A 23,437-nucleotide genomic window follows, 5' to 3' on the forward strand; every position below is an offset into this window, starting at 1 on the left:
CATTTCCCTTAGAAACTTTGGATCTCATGGTAGGTCTTCAGTGTTAATAGAATATTCCTTTCAATGTCTTTTTCTTTAGGTACTTGAAACAAAGGTCTGCTGTTCATTGTTTATTGAGGTTTGTTTTGTTGACTGGAGGGGTATAATGTGGTTTTATACATTACATGCCATATCTAAGAGCTAGTCAATATATTCAAGAAAGACAGAGCTTTACTCTCTGTTAAGCAAAGTATGTGATGACAATCTCTCAAGGGGTGCTTTACTTTAGATAAACAGAATGGGAAACAGATCTTCAGAACCTGCTGTCTGGCTCCCATATGAATACAGAAGAAAACATTTTTCAAACATAGACGCTCAATATTTATTCAGGTAATATCTTCTGATACACTATTTCTCTCTCTCCAACCCACTCATTTTAATGTCAAGAAAACACTTATTTGCAAGAAAGGAGTTTCATTCATATTATTATTATTATTATTATTATTATTATTATTATTATTATTATTATTATTATTATTATTATTATCTTTCGATTTATTGCCCGCCAGTCCCCTACGGCTCGTGGCGGGTTACAACATTTTAAAACCCCCAATAAAATCCATTAAAAAATATGAATGTGGGCATTGTATCTTGACCATTTAACTTTGCAAAATGACAAGCAGCAATCCCATTATAGACCAATGCTCCCAACATCTTGCTAACAAGTTTGCGAAAAACCTGAATACCTCCTCTGATGAATGACACTAATTTGGAATTGTGTTAACACAACTTTCAAGAAAAAATTTCATTATCGAAAAAGTTAGCAGCAGGGATGAAGCAGGTGATTGTTTCACAATTGGGAGGGGGGGATTAATCCTCTTCTGTTCCCTCTCCTGCAGTATGGGCCAATGTGAACTAGTATCCAATTCCGCTTCTATTAACATGTTTAAAATGCTGGGAAGATCCATTAAGACAGTGGTCCCCAACGTGCGGTCCGCAGCCCGGTGCCGGGCCGCGAAGGCCAGGGCGCCGGGCCGCGGTTCCCTCTCCCCGCCCCCCTGCAGTAAAAAACTTCCCGGGCCGTAAGCTTGCGGCCCGGGAAGCTTCTTACTGCGGGAGGGGGGGAGAGGGAATCAGGGCCGCGCATGCGCGGGCGGGGCAGTTGCCCTGCCGGTCCCCAGCCGAAAAAAGGTTGGGGACCACTGCATTAAGACATCTTCCAATATCCAGAACCTGAAGAGACACCAGTACCTCTCCTTGTAGACTTTCTGACTTGCTTGTAGGTTGTTCTGAATACAAGAGGTTTCTGTTTTCAAAACAAGCAACACAGTATATGGAGCTGCCCAGGACCAACACTCTTTTGAGCAGTTGCTGAAATGGTGTTGAAACCAGTGGTCACATTCTGCTGTGCATTCAGTGGGCAGATGGGCCACACTACAGTGGAGATCTTGCAAGTCATGTTATTGTATTATTTTTCAAATAATCTTCAGAGGATTTGATCAGCGACAAGCAACAGCTATCATATTCCTTTGGTGTGAAGGTAAGTCCTAAATAAAACCTTTTCTTCTGTGGTGAAGACTTGTTCCTTGCTGTCCTGTGAATCTACACCTGCTTTTCTATTTTCCTTCTGAAATGTATAGGAATGCACTGACCTCATTGTGGTAGTATGTATGGCTGTTCACCTGATAAATCAATCAACCTCTAGAGTTTTTGACATGTCTTCTCATTGAAAGTAGCCAGGAAATTAATTATATGGTAGAAATCTAAATATTAAGTGTATATAATATCTGAGGGGCCGTCTGTCGCTCTATGCCCCTCGCAGGGCTTTATGCTCTGTGGGTACTAATTTGTTGGTTATTCCCAGCGCCAATAAAGCCTGACTGGTCTCGGCCAGGGCCGAGGTCTATGGTTGAGGGTGGTATGGCCAGGGAGATCTGTATGCCCCCCCTTCCAGGAATGAGTGACAGTTTGCAAGTAACATCTGCATCCTCCTACCTTCCATCCCTCGATGAGATGTTCTGGGGGAAGTGGGACTGAGAATAGCAAGGGATTTGTTTTCTGCCGTATCTTCTTTTTGGATTAATGATTGCGATTTCATGTCTGGGGTTTTAATGGGGTTTTTATTCGGACGAATGTAACTTACCACAAGCCGTCAGGGAGTGGCGGGCAATAATTCAAATGAATGAATGAATGAATAAAATATGCGGATACATATGTAGAATGTAGAAGCAGTATATAATTTTGCTTCACAAAAACAACACCCAGCTATACTGTTTCTAGACCTTATATGTTTGGTAGTATCTCTTTTTAGATAGGATTATTGAGTATAATTATTTGGTCATTTCCACATGGGTTATCAGCCCAGAGTGCAATGCTTTAGGGAAGACATTTTTTCCAGCTTCCTCACAGAACTCTGGTACGTTTGTGCCCTTCCTGAAGTTTCTCTAGTTTTCTGATGTTTCTCAAACCTGATTTGCTGTGAAGTTTTGGGAAAGACTGCAGTAAAGATGTCTGCCATTTGGGTAAGAAATTTGGATTTTCTCCACTATGTGGCAGCCATTTTCACTGACTCATCCCCATGGTGGCCACTTCCTCCTCCTGCCACTGGAGAGTTTTTTTTTTTTTTGGGTGGTGGTGAGTGTATGTTTTTAAACATGGCAACTGAGTATTGCTATTGATTTATTTAATATTCCTCTATCTTCCTCCTCCATAGTGTACCCAAATCAGCTTACATTGTTCTCTGATTCTCCATTTTATTCTCATAATGTCATGAGGTAGCTTAGGCTGAGAATGTGAGAGTGGTCCAAGGTCATCTACTGAGCTTCTATGGCAGATTGGGAATTTGAACCTGGGTCTTCTAGATCCTAGTCCAACAATCTAACCACTACACAAAATTGGCTCTTGATATTGCGTTATAAAAAGATGTGTAACAGGTTCAATGAAATCCTAGATTTATGGTTTTTTAAAAAGTAAGTCTCGGGTATCTTCTGATGTGGAGAAAGATGGAGAAAGTCATATCTCCAAAACAGAAGGAACTAGAGATTTACTTTAAAAAGATGAATAAGAGATAGGATTTCAAAGTACCTTTTACACATCTTTTTATAATGGTATATTAACAGCTGTTTCTTGAAATACAAATTAAAAAGCCCAGTGGCCTGGAGGAAGGGGAGAGTGCTGTTTTTGGGGGGACTGGGGCATGGAAAGTTGCCATGTTGCTGCTGTAGTGCATCATCAACCATACCAACAATGTGAAAAACCACTACAGATCTTGCAGAGGCTATTAGCCAATCCTTGGAACGTTCTTTGCCCTCCAGGACAAAGGAAAAGGGTTCATGTCTTGAACTTCTGTAAGGATAGATCATGGTAAATTGAATAAATACTTTGCTTCTAAAAAAAATTTAAAAATGGGAAAAACCACCCAAGCCTCAACGCAGGTAGAATCTACCATATAGAAGGTACAGATTACCTTCAATTGCATAAAAAGCTACTATATATAAATTGTACATTCTCATGTACATTTCCCATGACTTGACCATCATGGGAAACCAGCCCATAGATACCCAAATGGTTTTGCAGTCATTTCTTCAAAATGTCAAAGCTGTGAGTGCCCCTTCCATGTAACAACCTCTGTAAGATCAATATGTGTAAAAACAAAAACAAGTAATCAACAAGTAAAACAAGTGTATAACTGAGACATTTATAGTCTGTTTATTTAGCAAAATGTATTTGAAGATTTTTTTCTTCAAGAATACCATCATAAACTAGATCTTCAGTTCATTCTACTTTTCAAATAACCAGGATTTAAAAATTAGTCCCATGATTGTCGCACACCAGAGTGTCACATTCAATACTTTTAGAAACAATAATACTTATTGTACCAGGAGTTGTTTGATATTGTGGGAACTTTGATGTCCAAGAGATCAAAGGTCTATCTATCAACACTTCCCAACATGGCTTTCCACAGAAAGACAGGAACTTTTATTCAGAAGCAGCTCTGCAGACCCAGCACACATGCAAGTATACCTATACCCTGTCCATATAGCCCCCCCCCCCCATATCCCTGTTATAAACCCTCTCCCCAAGATGCAATCCTGCCTTCTTCAGACAAACTACAGTCTGGTTCTCCTATTCACAGATATCACTTCATCACTCAGCATTTGATGATTACAAGCCCACTGAAAAGCACTGAAGACGCTATGGAAGTTCTACCTGCGATGATAGATCAATGACGGCTAGTATGTCCACAGAAACCATCACTGAGCAAACCACATTGAAGTCTTTGTTCATCCTTTTCACAGCCTATATAGGACAAGAAAGGGAATAGAGGGATGAATGGTGGAGGTGTCACAGTTTAACATTTAAGGACAGGGGCAGCCTTCATGGAGGTCATTGCTCTTTGTTAGCCACACCTGGCTTTCTACCACACATTGGAAGGAATAACAGGATTTAAATGGTCCTAATAGGGGGGTGGGGTTAGGGTTGGATAGAGCAAATATTTGCTATCATCTTCTCTCTGAGTGGTGGCTGACTGAAAACATTTTATTTTAATTGCAGTACCAACTATTTAAGGAAGAAAGAGGTGACAAACGACTCTATTGCAATCTGTCAACAACTCTCTTCGTATAATCAACTTTGGGTTAGTGGAAGGAACAAAGCCCATCCACCAGTTAAAATCCTTGTTGCATGTGTCAACAGTCAGACAGGTGGCTGTTAAAACGTACAAACAAAAATTAGGAAACAGCTCTTGAAAGGGGGGATTTTACATTGAAATTAAAAAAATGTAATGCCACACACTGAGTTCAAAACAAAAACACATGACATTCATTCACAGGCCATATCCCAACTTGACTCATGTCTGGATTGGACTTTGTTCTCTGAGAAATGTGTCCAATGGCCATTTTACCTTCCCTGACTGAATGGATTCAGGCATTCCACAGCTGTTTCCTGGAATGTGTCAGAAATGGAACAAAATCAGCTCAGGGTCACTGTGTAGCACAGATGTTTGTACTCATAAAAGGTCAAGAAACTCCTGGTCTTCTAGCTAGCACTGTGACTGAGAACAAGAGGAATACAGCCACAATAATATACAACTGTCAATGAGCAAGACTGCATAGAGACATCTTTGGCTGTGCAGACTCTTGGCCTTCTGGAACCAGGTCAGCTGCATTGCAAGCATGACAAAGAAAATAACTATGTTCAGAATGAGGAAAAGTCGCGTGTATGATGCTGACACTGAGGAAGCACTGCTTCGAGCAGTAGCCAACAAGTGTGTCAGGCCAGATTGGCCTTTGACCAGTATACTGTTTTTATGCTGTCTATAGGTGATATCTGCAAAATCGAGAAGATCTTTCATCTCCTCGTCTTCATCCACAGGCAATTCTTTTTGAGCCAAAGTCTGTGCCTTTTGACGAACTTTTCTTTCGTTGACTTCAATCTGTGCAAAAATGTCAGGGCCAGCATCAACAAACCCTTTAGCTACCTTCCTGTTCCTCTTCCCCCTGCCTTGCTGCTGCTGTTGCTGAGAGATGGCAAATATCCTATCAATGGCTTCCTCTGTCTGTCTCTTATCTGAAAACTGCAGCAAGCGCTCAGCAGTCTTTCTGAAGCTGTCTGTGTTCCGTACGCGGGAAAGGATCTGTTTCTCCAGCTGCTGGAAGACAGGCTTGAAATGCTGTAAGTTTTGTTCTACTAACCCAACATAATCCCTTATCTCTGAGGCTGCTGCACTCCTAATGGTAGAGGTTCGCTCAAACAGAATTTTTTGGCGGTCTGCAATAACTTGTGCAAAGACAGAGTGGCTTTTATCCTCACCAGTCCACAAATAAGCAGCATAGGCATGTTCACCTGTTGTTATGAAAACATCCAGTTGCTGAGAATTCCCATGGACATTAAAGCTTTGGACCTCTAAGGAAGGACCTATGAAGAGATAGACAGCTCTGGTGATGGGGCTTTTCAGGTGAGTTGTAACATTCACATAGTTTGTTCCATTGTAAGGGTAGCCTCTGGGATACATTCTTGAGGCAACAACAGCTTTCTCACTGTTGCCACTGTCATCCATCCAGTACATCTTGTATATCCCATCTCGCTGTCTAATGAAGGCCCCGTGGACATCATCAATAACCGTTTCTTCAAAAGGCACATCCACATTGTGAAAGAAGCTGGTTGCCACCTCCAGTGGACTGTCATCATGAAGATGAATCTGGTCCACTAATAAGAGGAGCTGAGGATGGAGAAGTAATAGATTTCTTTGGAGGCTTTTCAGTTTTAGCTTGGGGTTGTAAGCACCCACTCCTTCACCCCTGATAAAGATGATCCCACCTCTTTCCATAGCAGCAACAACTCTTCCTTGACAATCTGCAGCCAGATCGTGTTTATATTTCAACCATTTTGATGAACAATCTTCTGTAACCTGCCCTTCCCATGGGTAAAAACAGCTCTTTGATACAGCTGGAGCAAACATCTGCACATTGTTTAAAAATGTATACTTTGGTCCATACAGAGCTTCTGTTATGAAAGGCACACCATTGGGAGCAAAAGTAAAAGAGTTCTGATCAGGATGCTCGTGGCCAGCATTGAAGTTCCTCCAGCCTTTGATCCATTCTTTGTACTTGTTCCGGTGCACAATATCAAATATTGCACGTCCTCCCAGCTTTCCTGATTTGAAGGAGAGAAAGGGTCTATTGATTTCAGCTGGCAGAGCACTTCCGTACGTTACAACTCCCCAGTCCTCAAAATAATGCAGCTTTGGTATTCCATAGTCCCGTGGAGGAACAGAACCCAGGCTGGAATCATACCTTTCAAAAAATAAAAAAGAGAGAGTAGTTTGATACCAAGACAATAAAGCTGGTATTATTTATTTAGAGACCAATATTTAAGTGCAACACATTAACACAGATAACAATGCTAAAGGCAAGACTGGAAACAACTTGTCCTATGGAAACTGTCATTCAATAGAAACTGGAATATGTATAACCACCTGGAATACCATCTTGCAGTTAAATGTCACCATCTGTGACAATCAATTATAATGTCTATATTATACAGCCTCTCTCAAAGATCATGCAAGTTTTTGAAACATCAGGAAGAGCCAGCTTTCTTGTTAGGGTTTAAAGAATGAAAATGCTACATTATTACATATAAGACAATGAGCATAGGCCACTTAGTTTTCATGTGAACGACGAATGATCATGGGCCACTTAAGTTTGCTTGTGTCGTACCAGAGAAATTCAGTGTGAAGAGTACACCAGCGTTGTCCTTTGGATGGTGTTCCTGGGCCTTCCAGTACACGATTCCTCCTGATCTGATCAGCTAACCAGTTTCCACTTCCATTGCGCATAACAAATTTGTCTAGAAATACCAGTTGGCTTTCTGGTCCATAAAACCAGTTGTAGTTGGAGTCTGCAATAGCAACAGTCCTTTGGAAACCTATGAAGTAAAACACACATACACATACATAACGTGAACTACCCAGTATTGGATATTTAAACAGCAAGAGAGTTCTCCCATTACAATCAAAAGCATTCAAGGGACCTTAACAGTTTCAAAACTCCTATTGTGGTCATTTCTCATACTAGCAAAGTTATGCTCAAAATCCTACAAGCTAGACTCCAGCAATATGTAGACCGAGAACTTCCAGAAGTACAGGCAAGATTTAAAAGAGGCAGAGGAACTTGAGATCAAATTGCCAACATACACTGGATCATGGAGAAAGCTAGGGAGTTCCAGAAAAACATTTACTATTGCTTCATTGACAACAAATTGTGGCAAGTTCTTAAAGAGTTGGGAATACCAGAGCATCTTATCTGTCTCTTGAGAAACCTATATGCAGGTCAAGAAGCAACAGTGAGAACCGGGCATGGAATCACTGATTGGTTCAAAATTGAGAGAGGAGTTCAGCAAGGCTGTATACTGTCACCTTGCCTATTTAACTTGTATGCAGCGCACATCATGAGAAAGGCGGGGTTAGATGAGTCACAAATTGGGATCAAGATTGCAGGGAGAAATATCAACAACCTCAGATATGCAGATGATACCACTCTAATGGCAGAAAGCAAAGAGGACCTAAAGAGCCTGTTGATGCGGGCGAAGGAGGAGAGTGCAAAAGTTGACTTGAAACTCAACATCAAGAAAACAAAGATCATGGTATCCGGCCCTCTCAATTCCTGGCAAATAGATGGGGAAGAAATGGAGGTAGTAACAGATTTTATTTTCCTGGGCTCCAAGATCACTGCAGATGGGGACTGGGGAGGAAAGCTATGGCAAATCTAGACTACATCCTAAGAAGCAGAGACATCACCCTGCCAACAAAAGTGCATCTAGTCAAGGCTATGGTCTTCCCAGTTGCAATGTATGGCTGTGAAAGTTGGATCATAAGGAAGGCCGAACGTCAAAGAATTGAGGCTTTTGAACACTGGTGCTGGAGAAGACTCTTGCGAGTCCCTTGGACTGCAAGGTGAACAAACCGGTCAGTCCTAGATCAGCCCGGACTGCTCCTTAGAAGGCTAGATCCTGAAGATGAAACTCAAATACTTTGGCCACCTCATGAGAAGGACTCCCTGGAGAAGAGCCTAATGCCGGGAGCGATTGAGGGCAAAAGAAGAAGGGGATGACAGAGAATAAGGTGGCTGGATGGAGTCCCTGAAGCAGTAGGTGCAAACTTAAATGGACTCCGGGGGATGGTATAGGACAGGAAGGCCTGGAGGATCATTGTCCATGGGGTCGCGATGGGTCCGACACGACTTCGCACCTAACAACAACACTGTGATCTAGAATAATGTCATATTTTACTCTATGGTAGATACTCAGTATAAGAATTTAATATAATCTTTTGTTCCTTAATTTCAAACTAAGAATGCTTATAACAGGATTTCAATAAAGAACAGTTTTCTTCATAAAGTGAATGCAACTGCCTCTTGCTCTACTGATTTGCAGAACTCATCTTGTGATCTCAGTTCAAGCTCAAAGGAGACCTAAAGTGGGCCTTGGTTCAACTGGATTGTAACACAAATGTAAAAACTAGATTTGCATTACAAAACTTGGGCAGAATGGTAATTTGCATATTACAAATGCTTCTACTCCACTTTCTCTTTGGTATGAGCAGTAAGAAGATGTTAACATAATCTATCACAGCAAGAATAGCTTAAAGTGATTTAAACCCTCTCCCTCTCCCCCCACCCCTCTCCATTTCTAGTTTGGTCTCTGTTGACTTACTGAGTCATTGGGCTTTCCAGGTGTTCAGCTAATTGCCAAAGAGCACAGTGCCCACAAATCCTGATTTAACTAACATGATTTAGCTTACCTTCTTTTGACCTCATACATGGATTGTGAAAAATATTTCACTGCCTATCTCAGTAATCCTTTGACATGTGGTCTCCAGAAGAAACCCATACATCTGCTTCACAGGAGTTGACACCCCCCTCCCCATTTTATAAAGTTATTAATTCTGGCTGAGATACAAAGGAGCACTTAAGAACTTGCACACTCTTCATGGGATATTTATTTTTTAAATACTTTGTACAATGACATTCATGCTATATTACAGGCTGATTCTGAAGTGACCCTCATCTTGAAAAGTAGACTGCCATTTGGCATAGGGGGTTATGATGCCTGACAAACAAAAATCTAATGCCCCACAGATCCGGAGCCCTGACTGAGCAGAAAGGAGAAATATAAATAAATAAATAAACAAACAAACAAACAAACAAATATGCTGATCTTTAGTTCTTAATTTCACATGGCTCCAACCTCAATCCTTCGATAGTCTGAATATGTAGCCGTTTTTGTAACCTTCAAAGGTTTAAAGCAGCTTTTTGTGCACTGTGAGAAATGTATGCATTATTTACATTCTTTTTTGTGGTAAACCCCCTTTCACCATTATTTAGTTGAAAAGGGAAGAATACTTAGACAAACAAATTTAATTATTTAAAAGAATCTTTATAAAACATGCTGTTAAAAATGGATACAAATGGGTAGCCATGTTGGTCTGAATTAGCACAATAAAATCAGAGTCCAGTAGCACCTTTAAGACCAACAAAGATTTATTCAGGGCGTGAGCTTTCGAGTGCAAGATGAAGAGTGCTTGCACTCGAAAGCTCACGCCCTGAATAAATCTTTGTTAGTCTTAAAGGTGCTACTGGACTCTGATTTTACTGATAAAAATGAGTGCCATGTAATTGGAAGATAGTTATTTCTAAGAGTTTAAAATAATAATGCTAACATTTCCATATTATTGCTGAATTTGTTTTTGGTGAATTACCATACCATTCTATTCAAAGCTGATGTCATGGTAGAAGGATCTATTGGCAACTGTATTCACTCAGATAAATGTAACAGTTGTGCCACTCACTTGGAGACATGCTATCCTATTACCACTTTATAAGAAGAGAGACAAAGTGGACCCATCCAGCTACAGGGGAGGAGCAAACAAGGGCAAGATCCATTATCCTGGTGTCCATGCTGGAGCCAACCCTGTATGAGGAAACAGGTTTTGTGGTGCTTGTGGTATTGTATAAATTTTGTCGGAAGGACAATGCTGAGAAACAACCTAGTACAATCCTTAGACACAGTTGAAGAGGGGAAAGCTAGTGTATACGTGGGAAATTGGATTTGCTGCAGCTCCCTGCTCTGTATGTCCACCTAGCTTCCATGAGCTAATTAAGCAATGCCAGTTATGTGCTGGAAGAGAGCTCCAATTTAAAAAGTACCACACCAAGTTAGTGAGACAGTTGCTGACTGAAGAGGCCTGTGAGTCATCACAAGGTGGGCTGTGGACACAACTTTTCAGTTATCTGTAAACTGCTCCTTCTGCTGATGCCTTTGGATTGTCTGAACAAACCCTTGACTCACTGGACTGAGTCAAGACATTAACTGCATTGTCTGTCTCTTGGCATTCTGTTTTTGAAATATTGGTTCTCTCTGCCTTCCTATCAGCTTGTTTGTGCTTGCTTCTAGCAGTGAGCTGAAAGTTGAAACCAACATAGGAGGCAAAGGAAGCAGCTGGCTTACCTCTCTTGCCTGGGGGAGATGGAGGATGAGGATGGGGCAGCTTACCAGCAGCAGGGCCCTTCAGAGAGGCCAGCTCCTCTTCCACCTGGCAAGCCGCAGTAAGATGAAGAGGAGGGCAATTGGCCCTCCCTGGGCCATGGAGGGCCAATGAGGTAAGGAGTGAGTCTTCTGCACGCACCCTGAATGTTATTATGGTTTAAGTTGGTTAAAGATAAAGATGACTGATAGTTGATAGAAGGCATAGCAGAACTGCCAAATTTAAGTCCAGCAGCATTTCAGAGACCAAGAACATTTTTGTGATATAAGCTTTTGAGGCCCAAAGTTCCCTTTGTGAGATGATTGGTTGAGAGGAGCTTTGACTCTTGGTCTTTAAGGATGTTCTACTATAAATGAACACTAGGACCCATTATGCACGGGGGGAATAACGCACATTCGGAGTGGAATGGCGGCGACTAAAATCACCGATAATGCACGGAGCCGGCTGCAACCGGCTGCAGCTTTGGTGCATGCTGCCGAAAAAGCCGCATTAGCGAAACGCAGAAGAAGCGCAGCTTCCGGGTGACTGGGGCGCAACCAGAGGTGGTGCTGGGATCGCCGCGTGCATAATCGGTTACTCTGGGGTTTCCCGCCGTCGCGCCCCATCCCGTGCATAACTGGTGTGCCCCCCCTCCGCATTTTCCATGTGACCTGAAATCGCCGTTTCGGCAGCCGTGCATAATGGGCCTAGGTGAAAAAGGGTGAGGAGCAGCCAGTTGAGGATAAGGATCTTCCAATAAAAGTCTTCACTAGAAATGTATTACTCATTTTGAAATTGATTAGTCTTAACTACTAACCTGGTAATACTGTCCTGTACATAAAGGCAAAATGCTGTTTAAGCCAGGGGTGTTTAAAATGGTTAATGCCAAAGTGTCGTTGAACAAGGAATATGTACTGGAAAAGAGATCTGGTGGTATAACTTCCGTAAGCTACTCCTTCATAGAGGGAACCATCTGTTATTTCTTGTAGCAGAACTATGGACTTCTCCATAATTGCCAGGACTTGCTTCGTCCACACATATGCTTCTTGAAGATAACCTGATAGGATAACAAAAGAGATAACATTCACAAAAGTTTGCCTCATAGTTACATTTTATCTTTTTAAACATCAAAGGAAATAGGTATATAGATATCGACAGAAATAGATTAGGGCTATGAGAAATACATGTAAATATCCAACTGAATATTGAGGAAATAATTGTGAATCTTAAGCTGTACTAATAGAGCTCCAAACAAAACACAAAGATCCAATCCATTCTCCCACTTGTACACACAGTGAAGTCATGCTCTGAACAGCCTTGCTGAGAAGGCCAGCTGAATCTACATTAGCATAACAATTAGGATTATGCAAATTGCAAAGTGCTCATGCCCAGCAAAGGATGGAAGGAAAGAGGGTGGGACGATAAAGTGCCAATTGTGCCCTGTATCTTTTTCTCTGGATCATAGTATTCTAGTGTTTAAGAGTATGAAGAGCATCTTGAAATAATGTGTGGAAATTTTCAGCTTATTAGAAGATCAGTCCACAGGATTGTACATGATGCCTTACCTTTTCCCACTGTTTTCAAGTTATGATGGATACCTCTTTACCCCCTTTTTCCACACTGAGGTAAATTTTGCCTCCAAAATGAAGCTCACTGTCCCACCCAGTCACTGTTTGATCTCTTTGACTTTATTCAGCCCTGGGAATTTCTGGAAGCCTTTTCTTTATACAGTCCTTTTGTCAGAATGGCACTGAGGTGTTCTGACTAACAAACAAATAAAAGGTTTTATTTTCAAAGGCAGAAAGGGATGTGGAAGATGGAATCAAGTTTCCTTCAACAAATCAGTGGTTTATAGCTTCTAGTTCTTAATTACTGGCTTTTCAGATGTTCAGACTTTCCTGGCAAATGTTATGATTTCTTTTACATTAACCGCTTCTGCACTGGGAACTTTGCTGTGCTGGCTCCCGTGCAGAAGCACAAATCTGGGGTGGATGAGGTGCATCGGGCCAAATGCTTCCCTGTGCAGGAGCAGTAAGAAGTGAGGCAACCTGCCCGGCTCTAGCCTGCAGCCTTGTTCAGAGCCTCCAGCGCAGAAATGGTGAGAGATTTCTTTATTGTGTGTATTTATTTTTCTTTTAGCTTTGTCTTCTGGAGTTCACCTGTACACTCACAGCTTGTGCCACAATTTTCTACTTTCCTGGATGCACCAGTCATCCAGGAACTTCTGAGGGGACTAGAGCTCTATGTCACACTCAAGTATCTTAAGAAATACACTCCTGACTTTCACTTACAACTAGCCAGGGTTCCACTTTCTCTGCATTAAAAGGTTTTGCCTCACACTTTGGTCTAATTTGGGAATATCTATCTGACTACCCAAATTAGCCATGATTTGAAAGTACTTCACACACACATGTGTGAATGGCATAAACCTAGATTTTTAAGAGTGAAATTGCTGAAATTCTAACAAAAGCCTGGAAAAATGTTACTAAATCCAGTTCCTTATCAGTTGACTGGAAGGTAGGTAACATAAGAAAAGTAATGGTCAGTACTGTAATGCTTTTCTAGAAATGTACAGTGTGGCTGGTTTTGAAATAATATGTGCAATACTTGATTGCTCTATTTCCAAAAGAGATATGGAAGAATAACTACAATGATAAAGGAATTGGACTACTTTCCTATGAGGAAAGACTGCAGTATAGTTCATGCAGGCCCCAACACACTATTCTACCTGGTTGCATTAAATGTGTATTAACATGTATCAAACAACTATATCAGCTACTGAAATATTGCTTATAACTGACAAACATGAGTGATTTCACTGTGGAAAGGCAAGGGACTTATTCATCATTTAGCACATACCTTGATTCATCAAAATCAGGCTTCCTGCCAACAGGGCCATGCAATTGGTAGGCTGGTGATTGTGTAGGTACTGAAAGCCCCATCCACGCCTATATGACGCTTCATACATGTATCCTGAGGCATTGGCAATCACCTCAAGAAATCTCTCCTGCTGAGACTTGCTAAGGTAGTTGTACAAAAAATCATAGGCAGTGGCAAATCCAACCAAAGAATGAGCAAGAGGAACCTCATCCCATGGGGCATCCTTTACTAACCTGTGAAAGACAAAGATTTTGTCAGCTTTTCATTTTATCTGCATGCATTTTGTTTTGAAGAAGAAACAAATGTGGACAATGTTGTAATAGAAACAGGCAAAGTACACCACAGCTGCCAATTACTTTCCAAAAGTAACCTCTCAATATGATCAATAAATGGCTTTGAAAATCCAGAAACACCAGGACTGTCCTCAGCGGAAGTGACAATACGAAAAAGGAAGAAAGGTTCAAAACATATACAGAGTAAAACAGAACCTTTCCAAGGCAATTGGTACAATAAATTGTATATATCAATAATTTTTAAGGACCAAATTATTGATATATAAAATTTATTGTACCAATTGCCTTGGAAAGGTTCTGTTTTTCTCAGCGGAAGTGATGCAAATCAGGAGAGAGAAAAAATGCAGACACTCTGCTTTGATTATTAAAATTTATATGTAAACAGGAGCTCTGGATTGCAGCCTGTAAATCAGTCACCTTGGAAGTATCACCTGTGCTGTGAAACACATAGGAATCTCTTGTGATTGAAGCCTGCCCCATTAATACAGCTTGTCTCATGAAAGAAAAGTGCAGCCCTTGTAGCAGAAGAACTCTGTGTGTATTGATTGGCCTCCCCCGGCCCAGAAAAAAAAGAATCCCCATATCCCTCTGATATGGTCATTACCTATATTTCACATTTTATATAATAATGACACCTAGGTAAGTGTAGTGTGCATATATAAACAATAAACAGTATAGTAAAAATATCTGCGTGCTTTAGTCAAGCCATGCTGAGTTTTATGTGTTTTATTATTTTTTATTATTATTTGTTCCAAGGTGTTTAGGCAATTATTACCTGGTATAAAAGGTGATAAGCTGTCTACTTAACAGTTTTATATCTACAAAAACTGGACAGGATCCAGCAAAAAATCAAGCTTAATTAGTTTCAGTGGGAATGAAGCGTATGAGCTGCATCTTCATCTACGGAAATCAATGAGACATAGGAGTAATTACATTTTGCTGCATCATGCTCAATGCACAAGAAATAAAACATGTGCAATGCCCAGTGTAAAAATGCCTTGATGTGCCTATCCCACTATGCTAGCTTTCACACTGTACTTTTCCAATGATAGTATATCAGTGGATATAAATTACTTAATAACAATACAAACCAATATACACATGGATGGGGAGGAGTCAATCTTAGAACAAAAGCTTTCCATAAGTGGTCTGCTCCACTGTTCATTTTTGCATTGGACCCACAATTCATATTACTTAAAGGGGTATATAACATGTCAGAAGAATAGTCTTTCAGTTCTAGTCACATTTCAGATCAGGTGAATAGCGTAATGGAACTGCAGAAATGCAAATAGTTTAATTTATGTAAAGTCTGTTAGGCTTTACAAATATCAGAGTCACAGAACTGTGCAAGTCCTCATGTGTGGAGTCATTTATTTGCCTTCAAAACATAATACTGGATCACTACTGTCAAGCTCAAAAGAACTACAGTGAGCAAAGTCATATCAAAACATTACCTCTACCAATGAAGGATTTTTTTTGGTCTTTACTTTGCTTTCTTTCTGTTATAAAAATGCCCAGTACATCCATCCTTGGGTTAAACCTCTAAAAAAATGAAATGCTAACCGGATGAGATGTTTAATTTCAAGAAAAAAATATTTAAAACTCTTTTGCCATATTTTCCCATATACTGAAAAATATGTTATATCCATTTTAAGTTTATTTTACAGAAGGCAACATCATACAAGTGAGCTGTTAGTATCTCCTAGCTAAAGGTAGAAATGCTCCAAATTTTATATGAATGATTGGCCACAGCTATTCTGTGTTTATTAAGAAGCAAATATTTCAGACCTCACCGTGTCTCCCCTAATAACTCTTGCATTTAGTGAGGCATTAGTTGCTTATTTTCTGTTCTTTCATTTTGCCAAAACTTAGAACACTCACAGGCACACCATGCAAAGAGGGAACTTTTCAGTCCCTTTGCAACTGAGATGACTGTTAGATCAGTCCCTTTGTAAAGTGGGAAAGAAGCTGTGGCCTGTGCATACTTATGCCAACAAAACTTTTATTCGGAATGTTAGAAAAACACCGGTAGATATTTACAATTCAAACATTTAAATAGAATGGTTTATCTCCTACTAAATGCTGAATGGATGTACACCCATTACCCAGGTTCTCCATACACCAAAACATAAATAGACAGACAGATAAGCCATAGGAACGGGAGAGATATTTATGAGTATGGAGCAGTGCAGAAGCTCCAAGAAGCCCCAGGAGCAGCAGTTGTATAACACTGCAGGCCATGGTCAGGGAAAGTCAACACTCCATGTTTTCAGATATCTACTTCATGCATTATAGAAGAAGTAGAAGCTATCGTATGAAAAATAATCTTTTTATAAATATATGAGGCAGCCACAAACTTGCTAAACAGATTTTGATGGGGAGAAACTGGCATGAGGCTACCCTGCATCATCCAACTCAAAACATAAAGGGACTCCCAATTTCACATCAACATCATTCCCCTATTTAAAATCAAGTCCCCATTTGCTGTTTTCAGCACCAGCAGCTTGCATCTTCCTTTCCCAAGCCCACAGCCTTTTCCATATCAGCATTTGAGGACAAACTGACAGAGTACAGTCATTTGGCTGCAGGCTGAGACAGAAGATAAGATACAGCTTTTGCAAGGAGAAGTCTCTCAGATCCTGTCTGTGCTAAAAAGGAATACTCTTCACCAGCTTGGTGTAGTGGTTAGGAATGCGGACTTCTAATCTGGCGAGCCGGGTTTGATTCCCCACTCCTCCATATGCAGCCAGCTGGGTGGCCTTGGGCTTGCCACAGCATTGATAAAAGATGTTCTGATCGAGCAGTAATATCAGGGCTCTCTCAGCCTCACCTCCCTCACAGGGTGTCTGTTGTGGGGAGAGGAAGGGGAAGGCGACTGTAAGCAGCTTTGAGCCTCCTTCAGGTAGAGAAAAGCAACATGTAAGAACTAACTCTTTTTCAATCCTCATCTAACAGCCTATAAACCAAGCAGCTTCTCTTGAGATCCATTATACACACACATATGCACACATACCACTTAGTGCTCATTCATTCTGGAAAATCATTTTAGCGTTATGGAACTTCAAAAATCTGCCAGCCAGATGCTTGGTTTCTTATATGCCATCTGCAACCTCCCAGGTCTGAGTCTAGGACGGAACAATTTATCTTTGCCTGAAATGTACTAAGATAGCACTAGCTGCCAGCACCCAGAAGCAAACCAAGCCAGGTACATATGGAAATTTATTTCCACAGCAGAACCCACAGCGTGTTAGTTCAAAACTGTGGTTGGAATTTATTTTGGTGAGTCATTAATATACATTATAGCAGCAACATCCAGTGTTATAACAACTTTCAAAGAAAGATCATATAATATATGGGGCTCCTCTCTGTCTCTCAATAATCAGGTGACCAAAGTGGTAGGAGTGGGTTTTTTTACTAGTTTAGTCTGGTTTGTTTGTGGCTGATCCTGTGGCAGTTCACTTGGACTACTATAACATGCAGTGTGTAGGGCTGCCATAGAAAACTGTTCAGAAAATTCATCTGGCTCAGAAAGCTACATGTAGGATGTTAGTTGGGACACTATACAGAGCAAGTGTCAAGAATTTTGCATTAAGCATGTTAGCACCTAGATCGTTTGGGGGTCCAATTCAGAATACTTGCTAAAGTCCTAAATGGCTTGACTTCAAAGAAGCCTCCATCTCTCTGGCCCTCTGCTATGAGATAGCCTAAGATGTTTCCTCAGTTATGTTGGGCGGGGGTATGCATGGAAGTCTTCTTAGTGGTCATCTTAGACTTCAGAACTCTCTCCCCCAAGATTTGTATTTAGCCTTCTGATTGTGAACTTTCCACCATTCACTAAAGGCTTTGTTATTCTGGATGGCCTTTGAATGCAATTTGTATCCCTAGTTTTAATAATTACATTTTTGTATGGCTGCCTTATTATCTTGCTTTCATAGGCTTTTCCCCCCATACAGCATTCCAGTTGTGCAAAAGACCCTACTATACAAACAGTGCTATTTTCAGGGCTCTGTTCAGAGCAATCGCCAAGTACCCAGATACAGGCATAATTGAGCAGTAGATAGTAGGCATAGTCCTGCTCCCATCCAAACTATGCATTGGGCTCCACAGTTAAAAAGATCTAAATAGGCTCATACAATATCACCACTGAGTGTGGAAGCAATCAAGATGAAATACCGATATTCAACAAGCCAGCTGAATGTGACAGTGAAATTGCAGGAACTGTCATTAGGATATTGAGGCTGTATATGTGGATTTATTAAGTCACAGGACATGTTCTTCATGTAGTTGTTTCCAAGGATATTCAGAATGCATGGTATGGAAATTCTTTTGAAATGAGTGGATTCAGACTCACACCTTTAGATACAATTTGCCACCAATAGAGTGTGCCGAGGTATACATAATTTAAGTAGCTGACAGAAGATCTCTGGACTGTACACAGATAAAATCCACTCTTCAACTTTGCAGCCACAGAAGATGTGAACAGGAGATAGTGGCTGTCCCATATGATAACTATGATCCCACCACCTCCCTGGAGCCCTTTGAGTACAACTAAATTGATTAGATTTGTTTTTAACAAACAAAGGGTTTGATTAAAAGAAAAGTAAATAGCCTGCCCCATGCAATAGGGATTTGGTTTGGAATCTGAGCATTGGTTGAAAGTGGGGGACGGGGATAAGAGAACTCATGCAAGTCAGAACATAGGTGACTTAATGGAATGTCACCCATCACTGCTAGTTAGCATTTCACTTTCAGATTAAGATTTCTATTGTGACATGTCACCTACCAAAGAAGTACAAACCTGCCTGTGATTGTCTGGACACTATTCTTCTTCCCTCCCCTGTTGTTTCACTACTGGAGTCTTTTTAATGCTAAATCTGCACCATTGTGTCTTGCTAACTTTTCTGCCAGCTACTTAACAATCTGAGAAGCCATTACTTTAAAAACACCCTCCTCTTTTGGCATATTATTCCTTAAAATGGAACCTCAGATTACCTTGGCAATATGGGAGCCTGAGAAGTGCCTTCCTTCCCACATGAGAAGGGAACTTGAGAACCCTGGGATCAAGAAGAAAGTGTCCACACAATGTGACTCCTCCCCATGGCAGAAAACACTGTTGTCTAAGAGCTGAACCTGATGTTGGGAGAAGCAACAACATGGGCTGCTTCATCATGAGCCAGGACTTCATTATCCTGGCAGCCAAACAGCAACTGGAGCTGTTGCAGCTGACATACCTCCACAGTAACGTAAGAGGGTTGTACTTGGGCGGACAAACACTGAGCAAAAGCCATGTCCCAGTGTGCTACCAACACTTTAGGGACGCACCCTGGATCTGTCTAGTACGTCTTGGAGGTAGTGACTGGTGAGTTGATAACCTTTGGCACCACCAGTCCCAGTGGCCATGTCAGTGGGACATGCTCAATGTTTGTCCGCCCATGTACAACCTACTGCTGAAGTGGATTGAAATGGCATCACTTAGCATGTGAGAAAGTGCCCTAAGTGTAGCTGTGTAGCTGACTAAAGAGAGACCCTGCCTGGGATGTTCCCTTTATACTTGAGACTGCTTCTTCAGTGCCAAAATCATCTCAATAGAAATCAAGGGAACTCAAATATGCAGCTGAATCATTCAACTCACCAATCCAACTTGATGAGAAAGCCAGATGTGACGCATTCCATTTGCTGCAATGAATTCCTTTGTGATAAAAAAGAGCATTCAGAATGAAACCGATTCTGAATCTCTCCTGTAAAATCAACAAAGGAATGGGAAGGCTGACCCATTCACAGAAAAGGCAACTGTTTCAAGTATCTATAGTGATGTATTTCCATCTCTTCCATACGCAAGACCCCCAAATTCCACATCATTGTTTCCATGTTGCTCTTCCTTTCTGTGGATTCAGAGATATATTGTAGGATAAGCCAAAAGTTTTCCAGCTTGTTGGAGCAGGCCAGGAGTGGATAGGGAAGTGAAAATGGCCCTGGAAAAAGCCAACCTGAATAGCCCCTGATGTGCCAGCACGGCATAGGGTCACTCAGCAAACAGTGGGTTATTGACATTGTGCAGAAAGACAACTCATGAACTGACACCAACTACTGCTGCCAATGAAAAGTTTAAACCTCTGAGTTACTAGAGCTTGGTTCTGCTTGATTCTGGCCACCATCAGCCCTCTCAGGCAGTGGCCCACTGGGAAATTTCCCTGTAAGTTTATCAGCTAATGTGCCCCTGGAGCAGCTAAGCTTCTGCAGTGTGTGAAGTGCTGTTCAAATGAATAGGGTTACTAACGCTTGAAATAATTTAAAAAACATCTAGCATTTAGATAGGCCTTGGTATAGTCTACAGACCCATGGAAAACAATTTGTTAATCTAAGATGAAGCTGCTAATGCATATGTTTATACATGTTTATACATCCTCTGTCATCAAATAGTGTCTACCTAGGATACCATGTTTTCCTGACTGATCAACAAAATCTCATTGACGGCTGCTCCACAATTAGAAAGCTTAGAGATGGATCCTGAGCATCTATTTTGCTAAGGGCAAAGGCCTTACTCAGATGAAAGAAGCCTTGCTCTGGTGAAAAACATGTTTTCCTCTGCCAAAACTCGCTTCAAATACAGCCTACATGTAATATTTCAAAAGAGGAACACTCAGACCCAAGCCCACACAGTTCCCTCAGGGATGCAGCACTCATTTTGGCAGGCAGAAGGTTCCAAATTCAACCTCTGGCATCTCTGCTACTTGTACTATTGGACTGGCTGGATCAATGGACTGGCAGTCTCACGGGATTCTGTGTGATGGTGAGCTTAATGTCTCTTTATAGTCCTACACACCTTTTCAAAAGCAAAATTAATTCTGAAAAAATGAGCAAACATACACATAGGTGCTAAACTTGCCCTATTTATCCAGCTGGCAAAACTGAACTTCTATGGTGTTTAGGTCTACAGTACAGAACTTTAATGTTTTTAAACATCTAGTCCTAGATATATTTATTAGTACATCTAGTCCTAGATATACTTATTACCTGTACACTCCCTCATGAAAAAATTTGCCCTCAAAGCATCTCTCAACAATAAAAGTGAAACTGTGTACAAGAACAAAAAAGGTCTCCAGAGAGTTTAAACAATTTGTTCCCAGAGACATAATAAAAACTTCTCTGGATTCCACGTAAAGGAGGAGTACATACTAAACAAATCCTGTACAAAGCAATACAATACAATGCAATCCTGTCTCCATCAGCCTCTAAATGCTAATTTATTTTTAATTATTAATAACAAAAGGTTAAATGTAGGTTATATTATATTATATACAGTGGATTGGATCCAATACAAAAGGTTGCAAGAGATGACACAGTAGCATTCACACAACTTTGTCTTTCAAGAGCAGTTCCCTGCATACTCACAAAATCCTCTATTGTGGGTTGGGGAATCATCATAAACAAAATGCAGTAAAGTACAAGAGGCTGTAATGAAGAAGGTGAACTGGATGATACTGCCGTTGTTCCCCCTGGAATTTACCTTTTGTTATTTTCCCTTTCCCTTTCCCTCTTACTCCTTCCACTGCCCCCCCCCCCCCATTTTTAAACGGTAAGGGTAACTGTCTGCAGAAGAGGCTTTAGACATTTTTAAAGGAAGATGCATATCTTTATGTAAGTAAATTCCATAACGAATGATTCATTGCAGCAACTGAATTCAGGGCTGAATGTGGACCTGGTTTTGGCTATGGCTGTGCCATGATCAGACCACTATGCTCTGAAGGCTCAGCTAAGGCTGCCATTCCTCTCTGTTGGGCGCCGAGAAGATTTTAGCTCACCCACAGAGACATATAGATCCAACTGTTTTCCTGAGTGCTCTGCCTCCTGGTACTTCTCTAGATGGACTGGTCAGCGACTGGCACAACAGAATGCTGGTTGCCATCAATGATATATCTCCCAGATGTCATCTCCACCCCCGTCTCAAGCAGTTGTGCTGGCTTCTGGTCGAATTCCGCAGGCTTAATATTTTGGTTATCACTTTTAAGGCCACACACGGTCTGGGCCCAGTATACCTAAGGGATCACTTCTCTGCCTACACCTCTCCAAGAGCCTTGCACTCTACACCTTCCAACTTCCTGGTGATCCCTGGCCCCAAGGAAGCCTGCTTGACCTCAACAAGAGTCAGAGCTTTCTCCATCCTGACCCCCACCTGGTGCAGTGAGATCCCAGAGGAGATCAAGGCCCTGACAGAACTCCAACAGTACCGCAGAGCTTGCAAAAGGGAGCTCCTCTGCCAGGCATTTGGTTGAGGTCAATCTGAACCACCACTTCCCACTGTCCCCCAAGCCACCCTCTGACGACAATCATTACAGATCTACTCAAACCACTGGGCCTCAATGAGAGTTAATGTTTCTAGTATTCTACCATTCTACAATGTTTATTATCATTATATTGTTGTTATTGTAACTGTTGTTACCACATTACAATAAACCGAGTTAACTGTATTGTTCCTATTTCATGTAAACCACCCAAAGCCATTGGGGAGGGCGGCATATTAATTAATTAAAGCAATAATAATAAGCTATGTGCCTGGTTATATACTGTCCAGAACAATTCAGCTAACTTCAACCTCCTAAACAGAATTACATCCTTCTGTCCATTCAAGACTGCTGTATAAGACTGCACTGCTAACCCTGCTTAGCATTGCAGTATTAGTTGACAACCATATAGATATGTAAAAATAAAGCACTAGGGACAATGAGGTCTGCTACATTTTCTCTGAAATCTATACCACTGTTTCAAAAAAGGCAGCCAACAAGGCACTTAGTGTGAAAGTGTATACCATGCTCAACAACTGCAAAATCAATCTCAAATGCAAGATACAAAAGCACAAGATAGGATTTCAAGCTACACTCCAAGTTCAGCAAACAAAACATTCTTTAAACCAAGGAGATTCTTTACAACAGTTTAGTCCAAACAAAGGAAAAGAAAACAAAGGTTACTTTTACATTTAACAATAGCGGCCCCTCAAGGGACCTGATAGGAGGCTCTTGAGCCAGGGCATGATTTTGTTACAGGTAAATCCAGCAAACACAAGAAAGGTGATAATCAGATAGAAGGCAAGCAGTCAAGTTCTATCTACAAAACTTCAAACCAAACTTTGATCACTACCATGGGCTGTTTTTTTCTCTCACTCCTCTCTTATTCATCAATTTCCTCAGAACATTCTTGCCACAGTGGCTGAAGGACTTGGATATCTGCGTGCCTCCAGTGACTGGTGACTAGCTTACTGATTTGCTGA

At 41.1% G+C, this 23,437-nt stretch overlaps 1 protein-coding gene across 3 annotated transcripts in view; it reads right to left on the reverse strand.

Annotated features, from left to right (window-relative positions):
* Window positions 1-3,655: 3,655 nt before the first annotated feature.
* Window positions 3,656-23,437, reverse strand: part of DSE (dermatan sulfate epimerase) — a 40,773-nt gene continuing 20,991 nt past the window's right edge. For all 3 annotated transcript variants that reach the window (XM_077301527.1, XM_077301519.1, XM_077301535.1), the window contains 4 exons: window positions 13,859-14,112; window positions 11,817-12,056; window positions 7,197-7,404; window positions 3,656-6,773 (listed from right to left, as the gene is read on the reverse strand). In XM_077301527.1, coding sequence (XP_077157642.1) covers window positions 5,021-6,773; window positions 7,197-7,404; window positions 11,817-12,056; window positions 13,859-14,112 — 2,455 coding nt within the window. In that variant the 3' untranslated portion in view covers window positions 3,656-5,020. The remainder of the gene's footprint in view (window positions 6,774-7,196; window positions 7,405-11,816; window positions 12,057-13,858; window positions 14,113-23,437) is intronic.

The sequence above is a fragment of the Paroedura picta genome, chromosome 1 (genome assembly GCF_049243985.1).
Source record: "Paroedura picta isolate Pp20150507F chromosome 1, Ppicta_v3.0, whole genome shotgun sequence".
Taxonomy (NCBI): domain Eukaryota; kingdom Metazoa; phylum Chordata; class Lepidosauria; order Squamata; family Gekkonidae; genus Paroedura; species Paroedura picta.